This window comes from Eubalaena glacialis, chromosome 18 (assembly GCF_028564815.1).
Source record: "Eubalaena glacialis isolate mEubGla1 chromosome 18, mEubGla1.1.hap2.+ XY, whole genome shotgun sequence".
Classification (NCBI taxonomy): domain Eukaryota; kingdom Metazoa; phylum Chordata; class Mammalia; order Artiodactyla; family Balaenidae; genus Eubalaena; species Eubalaena glacialis.
The window spans coordinates 61,227,775-61,243,607 of NC_083733.1; the positions used below are offsets into that span (position 1 = coordinate 61,227,775).

General features: G+C 47.6%; 1 protein-coding gene across 1 annotated transcript in view; it reads left to right on the forward strand.

The window, feature by feature from the left end:
* Positions 1-1,710: 1,710 nt before the first annotated feature.
* Positions 1,711-15,833, forward strand: part of SAE1 (SUMO1 activating enzyme subunit 1) — a 70,952-nt gene continuing 56,829 nt past the window's right edge. The window contains exons 1-2 of the mRNA XM_061173451.1: positions 1,711-1,910; positions 15,256-15,367. Coding sequence (XP_061029434.1) covers positions 1,813-1,910; positions 15,256-15,367 — 210 coding nt within the window. The 5' untranslated portion in view covers positions 1,711-1,812. The remainder of the gene's footprint in view (positions 1,911-15,255; positions 15,368-15,833) is intronic.

Consider the following 15,833-nt stretch of genomic DNA (forward strand, 5'->3'; position numbering starts at 1 on the left):
GCATAGGCTCCAGACGCACAGGCTCAGTAGTTGTGGCTCACGGGCCTAGCTGCTCCGCGGCATGTGGGATCTTCCCAGACCAGGGCTCGAAGCCGTGTCCCCTGCATTGGCAGGCAGATTCTCAACCACTGTGCCACCAGGGAAGCCCAAGCAGGTAGATTCTTAACCACTGCGCCACCAGGGAAGTCCCTCCATATTTTTTTGAATGATATATTTTTTAAAAATATTTATTTATTTATTTGGCTGTGCCAGGTTTCAGTCGCGGCATGAGGGATGTTTACGTGTGGCATGTGATCTCTTAGTTGCAGCATGTGGGATCTAGTTCCCTGACCAGGGATCGAACCCAGGCCCCCTGCATTGGGAGTGTGGAGTCTTAACCACTGGACCACCAGGGAAGTCCCTTGAATGATATTTTGACCTCTGATGAATTGCTACCCTTTTCTGAGTCTCAGAGTCATACTGTAAAAGGGGAGGAAATATCTATCTCTGAGGTTCATAGGGTATGTACCTCAGTGGACAAGGTCAGAGCACATAGTAGGAGCTTAATGTACCACCAGCAGTATAACCTCCTGAGGAAGCACGTGGGCCTGCATTTGAATCCTAGCTTCACTACTTCTAAGATATAAGACTTTGTTCAGGCCACTAATATCGATACTTAACTTTTCTGGACCTCAGACTCTTTAGCTGTGAAATGGGAATATTAAAGAATTTATCCACTCTTGCAAGGGTTAGAGAAATAATCCATGTAAAACCCATTTAAACTCCATGAGAGGGCAGCTGTTTTTAATTCTTATTTAAAAATTTAAAAAAAATTTTTTACTGCTCTATCCCTAGCACAGAGACTGATCGTTGACAAGCACGTTCTTTTTTTTTTTTTTTTTCGGGGGGAGAGGCCTGTGCCAAGAGGCTTGTGGGATCTTAGTTCCCTGACCAGGGATTGAACCAGGGCCCTCGGTAGTGAGAGCGCAGAGTCCTAACCATGGACCGCCACGGAATTCCCAAACAAGTTCCTAATAAGCATTTGTTGAATGAATAATAAAAAGGTATTTTGCCTAGGGAAAATACATATTAGCTATTACTAACCTACAAGATTCCCCACCTGCTTCATATTATGATTTAATCTCTTACCACCCTCTCACTCTGCTCCAGCCACCCTGCCCTCTCCACAGCTCCTCAATTACGTTAGCATGTGCCAGCCTCAGGGCCTTTGCAGCTGCTGTTCCGTCCAGGAATGCTACATTTCCCAGTTATCTACCCAGCTTGTTTCTACGGTTCCTTCAGATCTCTGCTCAACAGTCACTTGTCACCCTGTAGTCCCATATCCTGTTTTAATTTTCTCCAAAACATTTATTGAGGGCCTGATTTATATATTTTTTCCTTTGGGCCCTCCTCAAGGGAACGTAAGTTCCATGAGGGCAGGATTTTATCTATTTTACTCGCCACCGTATTTCACAACATCCCCGTTACCGGGATTTCGGCAGACGCTCCTTTTTACTTACTGAATTGAAGGCCTCATAAACGACCACTTGGGTATCCTTGCGGGGCCAGAAGCCGCGCGGATTTTTGGCCAGGATTGGCAGGAGACTCCATCACGTGACTGGCTGATGCCCGCCCACCTCGGAGGCTAAGGTGGTCCACGTGGTTCCAGGGTCCAGGGGCGGGCGGGGCTTGGAGAAGGTACTGAGCAGGCGCGATCCCTGGCGCAGGCGCAGATGCGGCCTGGGCGCGCGGCCCGCGGCGGTTGGCGGCTTGTGGGGCCGGCGGGCGGTTGCCGTGAGCAGGACCAGAGCTCCGGCGCCGAGAGCCGGCGCCATGGTGGAGAAGGAGGAGGCGGGCGGCGGTATCAGCGAGGAGGAGGCGGCTCAGTATGACCGGCAGATCCGTCTCTGGGGATTGGAGGCCCAGAAACGGTCAGGGCCGGTGCGGCTTGTGGGACTGAGGGTTTGGAGGGTGGTCTGGCCTGAGGCGCTGGGGAGCCGGAGGGTTTAATTTGAAGAGAGAAGGCGGGAATCGTGTACCCGGCCGTGGTCGCCTTCCTGAGAGGACTGGAGGGGTTGATTTGGGATGTTTCCTCGGAAGGTATGGGAAGCGGGAACGTCCTAGGTGGTGGGAGGGCCGTTCCGAGGAATTGGCGACCTCTAGAAGGGGAGCTGGGGGAGTTCTGAGCGATCCGGAGGATGCAGACTCAGGAACTCGACGCCCGAAGGGAGCGATGGTGGCGTTTGGATCGGGGTTGGGGACTTAGGGAATGGGGGGGCCAGGAATGCATGGAAACGATGAAAGTGGGGGGGGGCATAGTTCATTCATTCATAGGTAGTGGAAACCTGTTCTCTGCTGGATGCTGGAGAGACTGGCGAGCCCAACAGATGCGAGCTTACATTCATTCTTGTGGCCTCTAAGGGGTGGGCCAGTCTGAAAGAGTGAGGGTTTTTTTCGAGGAGTTTTGGAGCAAGTAATTTCAAGTGAGGTTCCTGAGAGGCTCGGAGAGTCTGGGGGGGCTGGAGGTACCGGAAGAGATTGCTTGTGTCTAGATCTGGGGGTGTGTCCCGAGAGGACAGGATTGGGGATACCTTAGGCATGGGAGTAATTTTCGGAGGGGATGAGGTCTTTGAAAGAGGTAGTCGATATGATCAGATATTTATTGAGCACCTGCCACCGGCGCTGAGCGGGTATTAATGAACTAGGCAGACTCCTTGCCCACATGGAGCTTACGTTCCGGTGGGGGAGGCAATACACATAAAGAAATAATAAAATATTAGACAATGCAAGTGCTAGGGAGAAAAAATAAAGCAGGGAAAGAGGATCAATAAAGGATGGTGAGGTGGGAGAGCTATTTTGATAGGGTGTCCAGGGGAGGCCTCTGAAGAGGTAACATTGAGCCTCGGACCTGTATGAAAGGAAAGAGCCGTGTGGCCATCTGGGAGGACCTTCCTAGCATAGAGGACAAGTGTAAAATCCTAGAGGCCAGAGCATGCTTGGCAGATGAGAGCAACAGGGTGGCTGGAACCAAATGAGGGGTAGCTTTTTTTTTTCTTTTTTAAATTAATTAATTGATTGATTTTTGGCTGCGTTGGGTCTTTGTTGCTGCGCGCGGGCTTTTCTCTAGTTGCGGCGAGCGGGGGCTACTGTTGATTGCGGTGCGCGGGATTCTCATTGCGGTGGCTTCTCGTTGCGGAGCACAGGCTCTAGGCGTGTAGGTTTCAGTAGTTGTGGCACGTGGGCTCAGTAGTTGTGGTGCGCGGGCTTAGTTTCTCCACGGCATGTGGGATCTTCCCGGACCAGGGCTCGAACCCGTGTCCCCTGCATTGGCAGGTGGATTCTTAACCACTGCGCCACCAGGGAAGTCCCAGGAGGTAGCTTTTGAATTCTAAGTGTGCTGGGAAACCTGTTGGAGAGTTTTGAGCAGAGGAGTAACACGATCTGAGTTGTGTTTGAAAAGGATCGCTCTTGCTGCGTGGAGAACAGGTGGAAGTGGGCAGAAGTGGAAATAAGGATTCCGCTTAGGAGGCTGCTGCGGTCATCTCCTTGAGATGCAAGTAATGGTGGCTTGGAACTCTAGGGAAGGGGTCAGATGTAGATTCTGGATATAATTTGAAGATAGAGGGGACAGGCTTTGCTGAAGGATTAAATGTGTGGAGTGGGAGAGGCAGAACTCAAGGTTGCCTCCAAGGTTTTTGGCCGAAGCAATTGGAAAGATGGAAGTGCCTTTACTGACTGAGGTGGGGGAAGAATCAGCAGTTCTCTTTTGGACTTAACGTTTTAGCTGTTTACTATACATGTAAGTAGAAATATGTGAGTGGTTGAGTTCAGTGATGAGGTCTGGGTGATGGGGGGTAGTTATGTGATGTGCGTGAGTTCAGAGGGCAGAATTAATTGATCGAAGGGTTGGGGAGGCAGGCAGGTCAAGAGGTTTGAGGGGCGGGAGCTTCTAGAACTTTTTGGTGAGAGAGCGTGTGTGGTGGGTGGGGTGAGGTGGGGGTTACTTCAGGCTCATTTCAGGTGTATGGAGCCTTCTGTGACTGGGGAGGAGGGCGCAGTAGGAGGCATTAGCAAGCACTGGTCTGAGGGTTGAAGGCACCTGAAATAGAAGATTGGGGATTAAATGATGAGAATGGGCCTGAAGACATAGTGTCGAATGAGTTTAGGAACTGCCGTTTGAAGGAATGTTAGGGGTTCCTGAAGGGTTGAGAAGGGGATCCTAAGTGTACTAGAAGCGTTGATCCCAGGCGTTGGGGGCAGCAGGTGGTTTTGTTTGAGGTAGGGTAAAGTTGGTGAGGATTAAACTGGAATTAGTGAGGGAGCTGTCAGAGGGGTAGGAATGAATGATTTATCTGAGGAGCATTAAAGAATGGATGGAAGGCTCCTGAGGGAGAGGTGACCTAAGGGGCAAGTCAAAGTCGGGGTATGGAATTCTTGGGAGGTGGGAGTTATTCTGAGGAAGTGAAGATGTCTAGAACTCAGCGGAGAACCTAAAAAGGATTGGCTGAGGGTCCTGGGAGGGTAGGAAGGGGTTAGCTATAATTTGGAATCTATAGATTTGTATACAGTCTTACAGAGTTGATTAAAGTGCTCTCTTGTCCCTTTTTCACCTGAGTCTCATAGCAGCTCTTTGGAGAAGGAAAGGCAGTGATTTCCTCCTCTGTACAGAAAGGAAGGAGGCTCCACAAAGCAAATTGACTTGTCTCTAAGGGAACTCCAAGTGGGATAGGAGAACTTCGGGGACTGGGGTTCCTTGTGAAATAGAAAGCAGCCTGGGAATCAACAGACTGCATTCTGGCTACAGTTTTGCCTCTGACTCTATAATGTTGGACCAAGGTTGTCAGAGAATTGGAAGGGAGACAAATAATAATAAAAAGGGTCTTCAAGGGAACTCATACAGTCTGGAGGTTAAAAACTGGTGTGTATCTCTCATACAATGTTTTAATTTTTTTGAAATTAGTTGCCAGCATTTAAAAATCTAGAGAATTGGCCAAATTTGGGACAGTTTGAGCATCAGAAGGAATGAAATCGACTTCACTTAGAAATATTTAATAATGTATCTTCTGATGTAATGAAATAAGAACCTCAGTGCATCATCTTCGATGTTTTCCTCCCAGATATCATGTTTTCACAGAACAGAGGAACAAATTAAAGGACACCATTGAGGTAATGATGAGATGTCCAGAATGTGGGACGTTTTACAAGACGACTGCCCTGGTTCTCTTCCAGAAGTCAATGTCATGGAAAAAACAAGCGAAGGGACTGTTCTAGATTAAGAGAGTAAAGGGTGGAGCCAAATGCAAGGTGTAACCCTGACTGGATCCTGGTTCAAAAAGAAAACTTCCCTAAAAAACATCTTTTAGGCAATAGGGGAAATTTGAGTCTTCAGTCCTGTTAGATGATATTTGGGAATTATTTTCTAGATGTGCTAATAGTGTGGTTATGAAGGAGAATGTCATATTTTTGGAGCTGCGTGTTAAAGGTGTGAAGTGCTGTGATGTCGGCATATGGGTAAAGCCAGTAGGGCAAAATGTTAACTGTTCTTTCTATTTTTCTGTATGTGTGAAATTTTTTATAATGAGAAGTTGGGAAGATGTGTCTGTCTCTCTCCCAACCAACCCCCTCCCTCCCCACATATGGAGATTTCACAGTTTCTGATTTCTGTTTTTTGAAAAATAGTAAGGTCAGACATCTCCACATTGGTTGGAGCTAAGTAGAGGCTGCCTCTTTTTTTTGGCCGCACCGTGAGGATGCGGGATCTTAGTTCCCCAACCAGGGATCGAACCTGCGTCACCTGCATTGGAAGCGCAGAGTCTTAACCACTGGACCGCCGGGGAAGTCCCGAGGCTCTTTTACACAGAGCCTGGGCTCTCTACTTGGCCGTCGTCTCCCGCAGCTCTGCTTCACTCATTGATAGAATTGCCTGGCCCCTGTAAGCACGTGAGTTTGCATCTCTTGCTGTGGCGCCGAGCCCATTTTGTGGATGAGGTTCAGGGAAGGGAGCCACCTCTCCCAAGGTCACACACCAAGTACGTAGAAGAAGGAGGACTTGAATCTAAGCCACTAACTTCAGGTTCACTGCTATTTCCACAATAGCTCATTTGCCACAATGGGAGGCTCATTCTTTCAATCAAATGAACATAAAGGAGAGTGTTGAAGCTGGCAGCCCTGTATGTTCTCAGACTGTGTGCTTCAGCAGTTTTTGCACCGACTTTCACAACAAAGCCATGTCTAATTTTTCTCCTTCCACTCAGCGGTCATTTATCCCCTATCTAAGAGTGAGGAAGGAGGGTGACTGAGAAGAGAGAAGTAGAGGATAAGCTCCATGAGGACAAGCACTTTATAAATGTCCAGTAATTAAGATGTGGGGTTTGACTGGTCTCTATTAAATTCCCAGTGCCTGCAAGTATGTAGACATTCAGATATTTGTTGAGTGGATGAAATGATTGTACACTGCAAAGACCTAGGAAGTCCAGAAACCTGGGTTCAGTTCCCAGCTCTGCTAACTAGCTCTCTGACCCTGGGTGAGTCACAGCAGTTTCTTGGCCTTAGGTTCCCCATCTGCAAAAAAGGAGGGGTGAGTGTGACTAAATCTTTAAGGACTCAACTGAAGTTTTGACTTTACAGGAAAGGGGCTCCAAAAACTTCCCTGTTTTCAAGCACTCATTACCCTACACTGCTGCTGTTCAGACAGCGCTTCAGTTGGTTCCATAGGCACCTACTTGCCATGAAAGTGACTGAGCATGTACTGGAGGCCAATCCTGGTTGTTTCATATAAGGATCAATTTTTTAGTGGTTAATAGTTGAGTTTGAATCTCAGCTCCAGAACTTCATAGTTATCTAACCTTGGATACATTTCTTAACTTCTCTGTGCTTCAGTTTTCTCGCTTATCAAATGGAAATAACAGAATCTACATCATAAGATTATTGAGAAAGAAATGAGATTATGCATGAATAGAGTCTACGCACAGAAAGCATTCAGTAAGTTATAGCTACCATTATTTGACAAGTATAAATCACCAGCCACAAAATAAGGGAAACTAAATAGGAAATAGGTTGAGATAAGTGAGATAAAGTAGGCATCAGTGGGATGAGTGGAAACTCCAAAAGGACAAGGAAGACTGTAGGAGGAGCAGATTTGCCCAAGCAGATTGAGGTGAGGAACAGTCTTAAGTTCTGTCTTGGATTCTGACAGGACATTTAAGTAAGTAAAATGAATGGGCAGTTGGATGGAGCAGGATTGTAGATTTAAGTGAAAAGTACTGTAGTGTTAGTTAAGTGAAGAAGAGAGTATTTTTAGAAGGAGAAAATGGTCAGATCTTCCAAGTGGCCCCATCATTTTTCTGGTCACAGTGACCAGAAACCTAGGAGCCTCTGTCCTTTCTGTCCACATCCAGTCTATTGGGAATTCCTCTAGGCTCTGCTTCAAGCTCTGTCTCATTCTCCTTTCTTAGTCCAAGCTACACCCATCGTCTCAGATCACCTCAACAGTTCCTCCCTGGTCTCCCCTGTTCCACGTGTGACTCTTTATAATCCATCCTCCACACAGCAGCCAAACTGATTTAAATTTAAAAAACAGATCACAGCAGTCCTGCTTAAAGCCTTCCAGTGATTTCCTGTATACTCAGATCTTTTAAAATCCGTTGCCTTTCTTACCCTGCCTTGTCCGACCTTGCCTGCATCTCCCTGGCTCACTCCATTCAAGCTGCTTGTATCTTTATGTTCCTCAAATATGCTAAAGCTCTCTCTGGCCTCGGGGACGTTGTGCTCGCCCTACTCAAAATCATCTTATACAGGATTTTTGCATGACTCACTCTCACGCATTAGACTCTCAATGTGGTTTGAATATGAATTTGGTCGTCTTCAGAATTTTTAATCATGAGTGGAATTCATTGGCTTGACTTACCTTACAGTATGTATTGTGAATTCAGATTGTGGTGTAAAGACTGGTTCCTTCCCAGAAATTGAAAAGGTATTCCCATGGCAGCAGAAGTAGAGAGGAGAGTAAATCAGCAAGTATTTATTTAGAACCTACTATATGCAAGGCAGCATGGGGGAGACATTGAGAGAGGGAAAAAAAAAAAATCACAGATCCTGGTTAGAATTGAATTTGGGATCCCAGCTCTGGGCACCCGTTAGCTGTGAGAGCTTAGACACCTTTTCTGAACCTCAGTTTTTTCCTTTCTCAAGGCAGACGTGGATCCTTTCCTATGGAAACGTGATGGCCTACTTGGGGGCCTGTGGAGCCACTTGGCCTTTTAGGGAGAGAAATTGTATGCAACATTTAGGATGTGTGCTTTTTTTCTGAGAGGAAAACGGTGAAGAACCATAATCAAGGTTTCAGTGAGGCACTGTATGTACTGTACCTAGCTCAGTGCCTGGAACTTAGCCCTCTGTGGTTGGTAATTACTGTCACTGTTGTTACCGATAGACTCTATACCCAGTATGTCACAGTGTAATTTTTTTATAAATTTATTTATTTATTTATTTATTTATTTTTGGGTGTGTTGGGCCTTCGTTTCTGTGCGAGGGCTTTCTCCAGTTGCGGCAAGCGGGGGCCGCTCTTCATCGCGGTGCGCGGGCCTCTCACTATCACTGCCTCTCTTGTTGCGGAGCACAGGCTCCAGACGCGCAGGCTAAGTAGTTGTGGCACACGGGCCCAGTTGCTCCGCGGCATGTGGGATCTTCCCAGACCAGGGCTCGAACCCGTGTCCCCTGCATTGGCAGGCAGACTCTCAACCACTGCGCCACCAGGGAAGCCCCATGGTGTATTTTTTTAAAATAAATTTTATTTATTTATTTATTTTTGGCTGCGTTGGGTCTTCATTGCTGTGTATGGGTTTTCTCTAGTTGCGGCGAGCGGGGGCTACTCTTCGTTACAGCGCGGGCTGCTCATCGCAGTGGCGTCTCTTGTTGCAGAGCACGGGCTCTAGGTGCGCAGGCTCAGTAGTTGCGGCGCATGGGCTCAGTAGTTGCGGCTCGCGGGCTCTAGAACGCAGGCTCAGTAGTTGTGGCGCCTGGGCTTAGTGGCTCCACGGCACGTTGGATCTTCCCAGACCAGGTCTCAAACCCGTGTCCCCTGCATTGGCAGGCGGATTCTTAATCACTGCACCACCATGGAAGTCCTGGTGTATCTATTAATTCAATAGCAATTGGAGTAACAGTGTGGTAAGTCCCAAGCACAGTCATAGATGGTAGAGATACCATGGTTTCTGGAGCTTACTGACATTATAATGGAGGAACGAGCAATGAACACATAAACAAGTAGCAAAATTCCAGATAGAAAAGATGTAGACCTATTTTGGATTAGGTGGCCAGTGTGGACTTTTTTAAGGAGGGGCAGTTGAGCTGAGACCTAAAGAATGGGTCATGTGAAGAGTTAGGGGAAGAAGCAGAGAGAACAGCTAATGCTAGAGTCCTACGGTGGGAGCAAATGTGGCACTTTCTGGGATCAAGGAAGGCCAGCCCAGCTGTAGGCAAGTTACCAGGGGCGAGAGTAGGATGAGACAGGCAGGAGTGGTATGCAGGGCTGTTGGTAAGGAGCTTGCATGGGAACCATTGAAAGGTCTGAGCAGGAGAGTGGCGTGGTCAGGTTTAGAAACTCTCTACCTGAGATGGGGACAGTGGATTGTTGGGGGGCAGGAATGGAAGCAGGGAAGCCAGGTGTCAGGCTCTTGTGGTTTTATAGGTGAGAAATGGTGGCTCAGAGTAGGGCTTTGTGGCTGTGAAGATGGAGGGAAGTGGTGGACGACACTGCTGTGAATAGCATTGTACATGATTTTTGTGCCCACGTGAGTATTTCTGTAGGATTGATTCCAAGAAGGGAATTGCTGCATTACAGTCTGAGTAATGATAGCCAACATCCTTCAATGCTGACTATGTGCCAGGTACTATTTTAAGTGCTTTTCATGTAATTGAGCCATAAATAAGCAGTAATCTCAGGGCCCCTAGAATGGTTAAGGATTAAAAACATAAACATGATATTCAGTGTTTGTTGGCTGTTGAATTAAAAAACCTCCCAAGGGACTTCCCTGGCGGTCCAGTGGTTAAGCCTCCAAGCTTCCACTGCAGGGGGCATGGGTTCGATACCTGGTCGGAGAACTAAGATCTTGCATGCTACGAGGCATGGCCACAAAAACAAAACAAAACAAACAAACAAACAGAACCCCAAAACCCTCCCGAGCAGTCAGAGTCTATGGGGCTCTCTAGGATGGAGGGATCCTAGAGAGGCCATGGGCTGCATGTGATTTATGTCAGAGGCATTTATGTGGAGCAGTTGCTTGAAGAGTTTAGAGGGTACTCGCCTGAGTCTGCCGTGATAAGGACTTTTTGAGGAAATAGCCTTCGAGTTGGGGTTTGAAGTCTGGAGGAAAGGCTTGACTAGGCAGAAAGAGGAAGACAGGGTGCGTTTCAGGTGTGTGGAACGTTGTGTTTTAAAGTCTGCAGGGTTTAAAGTGATTTAAAGTTTGCAGTTTGCAAACATGTATGCAAAACCACCTGGCATCCTCCCCATCATAGAACAGGTGCTCCATAAAAGTTACTTGAGGGGCTTCCCTGGTGGTGCAGGGGTTAAGAATCTGCCTGCCAATGCAGGGGACATGGGTTCGAGCCCAGGTCTGGGAAGATCCCACATGCCGCGGAGCAACTAAGCCTGTGCGCCACAACTACTGAGCCTGCGCTCTAGAGCCCGCGAGCCACAACTACTGAGCCCATGCACCACAACTGCTGAGCCTGCGCGCCACAACTACTGAAGCCTAGAGCCCATGCTCCGCAACAAGAGAAGCCACCACAACGAGAAGCCTGTGCACCGCGATGAAGAGTAGCCCCCGCTCGCTGCAACTAGAGAAAGCCTGTGCACAGCAGCGAAGACCCAACGCAGCTAAAAATAAATGAATGAATGAATGAATGAATAAATAGCTTCTCTTGTTCCTGCACTGATTCTTTTTTTTTTTTAAAGACACACACGCACACATATTTGAGGTTTTTTTTTTTTGTTTGTCTGTTTTTTAAATTAATTATTTATTTATTTATTTATGGCTGTGTTGGGTCTTCGTTTCTGTGCGAGGGCTTTCTCTAGTTGTGGCAAGCGGGGGCCTCTCTTCGTCGCGGTGCGCGGGCCTCTCACTATCGTGGCCTCTCTTGTTGCGGAGCACAGGCTCCAGATGCGCAGGCTCAGTAATTGTGGCTCACGGGCCCAGCCGCTCTGCGGCATGTGGGATCTTCCCAGACCAGGGCTCGAACCCGTGTTCCCTGCATTGGCAGGCAGACTCTCAACCACTGTGCCTCCAGGGAAGCCCTGCACTGATTCTTGATGCTAGCAGATTTGAGATTTCCTTCAGTGATATGACCAAAGGGTAAAATGGTGGGGGGGAGGAGGGAGAGAACATTGACATAGGCATATGTCTGGGGCTCAGCTTCTCCGTTATTGTTTTTTTCTACACGGCCCTTCCACTGCCAACCACAGCCTAGCTGACAGGAGCCTTTCAAGTGACAATTCCACTTCACCAGAATAATTGGGCAGAGGGCTTAGGGCATACAAGCAAGGTAAATAACAGAGATGACCTGGTAGTAGTGGAAGGTAAGGCAGGGAAAATGGGAGGGAGCCAAGACTGAATGGATTTAAATGCGAGCTTAATGTTTTTTTTTCCTCTGTCAGATTTTTTGAAAATCAGAATCAAACCCATCACTGAGCCCTTTTGTAATTAAGGCAGTGGGGATTGAAGAGTTGTTCAAGTAACTTTTTTTTTTTTTTTAATATTTTTAATGAAATTCTTGTCTGCTTACATTCTTTTTATGTCTGTATGTATGTATGTATGTATGTATGGCTGTGTTGGGTCTTCGTTTCTGTGCGAGGGCTTTCTCTAGTTGTGGCAAGCGGGGGTCACTCTTCATCGCGTTGCGCGGGCCTCTCACTATCGCGGCCTCTCGTTGCGGAGCACAGGCTCCAGACGCGCAGGCTCAGTAATTGTGGCTCACGGGCCGAGTTGCTCCGCGGCATGTGGGATCTTCCTGGACCAGGGCTCGAACCCGCATCCCCTGCATTGGCAGGCAGATTCTCAACCACTGCGCCACCAGGGAAGCCCCTCAAGTAACTTTTATGGAGCACCTGTTCTGTGATGGGGAGGATGCCAGGTGGTTTTGCATACATGTTTGACCAGGTCGTCGAGGAGATTAAATCATGAAGTCAGAATTGGTATCTCCATTTTACAGATGAATAGACTGAAGGTCAGAGAGGTCGTGCAGTTTGCCCGGGTCACCCAGTTAGGAAGTGGCAGAGCCAGAAGTCAAGCCCAAGTCTTCACACCTGGAGGGCGTTAGTGATGGGCCATGCCCGTTGCTGAAGGAGCAGCAAGGAAAACAGAGCCTGAGGAGAAGTTAGTGGGTTTGGAGATGAGGGGGCCATTGGTAACGTTTGAGGGTACAGATTTCCCAGAAGTGAGTGGGGCCGGTCTAGCTGTATCCTTGAGGTAGATACAGCAGCCAAACAGGAAAAGACTGTCACTCAGACTGAGAGGGACCGTGGAACCTGGAGTTCCAGGCGCAGCAGTGTTAGGACCAGGTGAAGGGAGGGCTCGCAGGCTAACAGTGAGAGCAGAGACCTGGAAGGTACAGCTAAATGCACGGCTGCTCAGCCTTTCTAATGTCACAGGTTTGGTATGTGCACGATGTTCTCTTTGGAAACATTGCTTATTTATTATATGTGCTGATTCTCAAGGGATTGGAGCGACTCTGGAAGGCTGCGTGGCTTCCTTCCTCCTCCCCTCTGCTGGTGTAATGCTATCAATCTGTGATAAGAGACCTGCTCATTGCTAGCATCTGTTTTATTTACCTTGCTTGTATGCCCTAAGCCCTCTGCCCAATTATTCTGGTGAAGTGGAATTGTCACTTGAAAGGCTCCTGTCAGCTAGGCTGTGGTTGGCAGTGGAAGGGCCGTGTAGAAAAAAGCAATAATGGAGAAGCTGAGCCCCAGACATATGCCTGTGTCAATGTTCTCTCCCTCCCCCCCACCCCCCGCTATTTTACCCTTTGGTCATATCACTGAAGGAAATCCCAAATCTGCTAGCATCAAGAATCAGTGCCGGAACAAGAGAAGCCACCGCAATGAGAAGCCCGCGCACCGCGATGAAGAGTAACCCCTGCTCACCGCAACTAGAGAAAGCCCGCGTGCAGCAATGAAGGCCCAACGCAGTCAAAAAAAAAAAAAAAAAAAAAAAAAAAGAATCAGTGCAGGACTCGATTTTATCAGCCATCATTCCCATTAAAGACTTCTAGCCTGATGACATGCAAGTGTCCATAATTATTAGAACCATTTTTGGAAAAGAGTTTCTGCATGTTCTCCTTAGTAGTGGTACTTGATGAGAATGGACTCATTTCATAAATTAGGAGCAAACTCATTGGTCAGCAGAACTTGAATTTAGGTGAGACTATTCTTAGTTCTTACTAATGCTTTTCAGTGTGAATAATCATACATTTGCTGCAAAAATATTAATGAGTTTGATTACAGGGTGCTGCCTAAGATCCTGATGGGGTTTTTCATGATATATGATGCAGACTCTTTATTTCCTTTTTTTTTCTTTTTTTGGCCTACTGCGCGGCTTGTGGGATCTTAGTTCCCCAACCAGGGATTGAACCCGGGCCCTCAGCAGTGAAAGCACGGAGTTCTAACCACTGGACCCCAAGGGAATTCCCTTTATTTCCTTTTTCAAATATGAAAAATTCTGATTCTGAAACACTTCTGGTTCAAGGGATTTCGAATAAGGTATTGTGGACCTATACTGCTTTCTGCTGACCTCAGAGTTAAGTCCAGACTTCTCTGACTACCTTTTTTTTTTTTTTAATTTATTTATTTAATTTATTTATTTTTGGCTGCATTGGGTCTTCCTTGCTGTGTGTGGGCTTTCTCTAGTTGCTGTGCGTGGGCTGCTCTTCGTTGCGGCGTGCGGGCTTTTCATCGCGGTGGCTTCTCTTGTTGCGGGGCGTGGGCTCTAGGTGCGCGGGCTTCAGTAGTTGCGGCACGTGGGCTCTAGAGCGCAGGCTCAGTAGTTGCGGCGCATGGGCTTAGTTGCTCCGCGGCATGTGGGATCTTCTCGGACCAGGGCTCGAACCCGTGTCCCCTGCATTGGCAGGCGGATTCCCAACCACTGCGCCACCAGGGAAGCCCTACCTTTTTTTTTTTTAAGCCTCATCTTCTGTCACTCTACAGGCTCAGAATGAGCTAAACACTTCCCAGATGCGCCCTCTTTCGTGCCACCTTGTGTGTTATAACTTAAATAGTACCCCTTCTCCCCTTCTCTTCTGCTGTCACACTAGTCCAAGCCGTCATCCTCTCTCACCTTAACTGTGACACTCTTCCCCTTCCAACCGCAACCCCGCCCCCACCGCATGGCTTTCCGTCATGTTTAGAATAAAATCCAGAATCCTGACAGTGCCTGTAAGAGCCTTCATGATGTGGCCCCTGACTCTGTCTACAGCCTCATCTACCATTCTTCCCTTTTTTAAGATTTTTTTGATGTGGACCATTTTAAAAGTCTTTATTGAATTTGTTACATTATTGCTTCTGTTTTATGTTTTGGTGTTTTGGCAGGGAGGCATGTGGGATCTTAGTTCCCTGACCAGGGATCAAACCCCGCACCCCCTGCATTGGAAGGTGAAGTCTTAACCACTGGACCGCCAGGGAAGTCCCCCATTCTTCCCTTTGCTCACTGCTCTTCAGGTGCTCTTTCTGCCTTCCTGCTCCTGAAATATGCCAAGCACTCCTCTGCCTCGGGGCTTTTGCACTTGCTTTTTTCTCTACCTGGAATGTTCCTCTCCCAAGTATCTGTATGTATGTCCTTCATTTCATTTTGATTTTTGCTCAGCACCTCCATGGAAAGGCCTTCACGATCAGTCTGACTAAAGTCACATCCTCCATCATTCCTGATCCATATCATGCTTGATTTTCTACACTTTTTGAGATATTATATATCTCTATTTGTTTGTCTGTCTCTACAAAATACAAGCTCTGAGGGCAGGAATTGTGTCTGTTTATTCACTGCTGTATTTCCACACCTTGGAGGGGGGCCTGGCATAATAGGTGTTCAATAAATATTTGTTGAATGAATTGTTCTCAGCAGGATAGATTGGAGCCTGTCTCTTTTTCAAGATTTGAGGCCTGGATGCTTAAGTGCAGTTAATGAAATCCAAGATCATTTCCCTGTTTTTGTCTTGTTTTGTTCTTCAATGATTCGGGGAGCTTCCACCGTCCTCTTTCATCCGTTGACAATATCTGCCTTGTAGGCTGCGGGCCTCCCGGGTGCTTCTTGTTGGCATGAAGGGACTCGGGGCTGAAATCGCCAAGAATCTCATCCTGGCCGGAGTGAAAGGACTGACCATGCTGGATCACGAGCAGGTGAGATGTTCTGCCGCCTTATCACTCTCCTTCGCCATCTCCCCTCTTTAGTATAAACACGTGGAGATTTCGTGCCTTCCTACTTGCCCCTTCTGGGCTGTGAAAGAGGAGGGCTGGCGTCCGTGGCACTGTAGCCCTTGGAGACTGACAGCGCCAGCACCGGGTTTGAATTCAGCTCCACCATATCCTACGTGATCAACCAGTGGAGGCTCTCGTCTCCTCGCTGATCTTGCCTGTCTGTAAAGTGGAGTTAGCATCTCCCTTGGAGGGTGATTGTGAGGAGTAGAAGAGTGCTTTTCCAATTTGTACCCATAAATCACCTGAATCACTCATTTAAAATGCAGAATTGCCTCGGGGCTTTATTTTGGTGTAGCTTTCACCCCTAATGATTCTACTTTATAAAGTCTGAGATAAGGCTCAGGAATATATACATTTAAAAGGTATCTCAGAAGAAAAACAGAGGTAT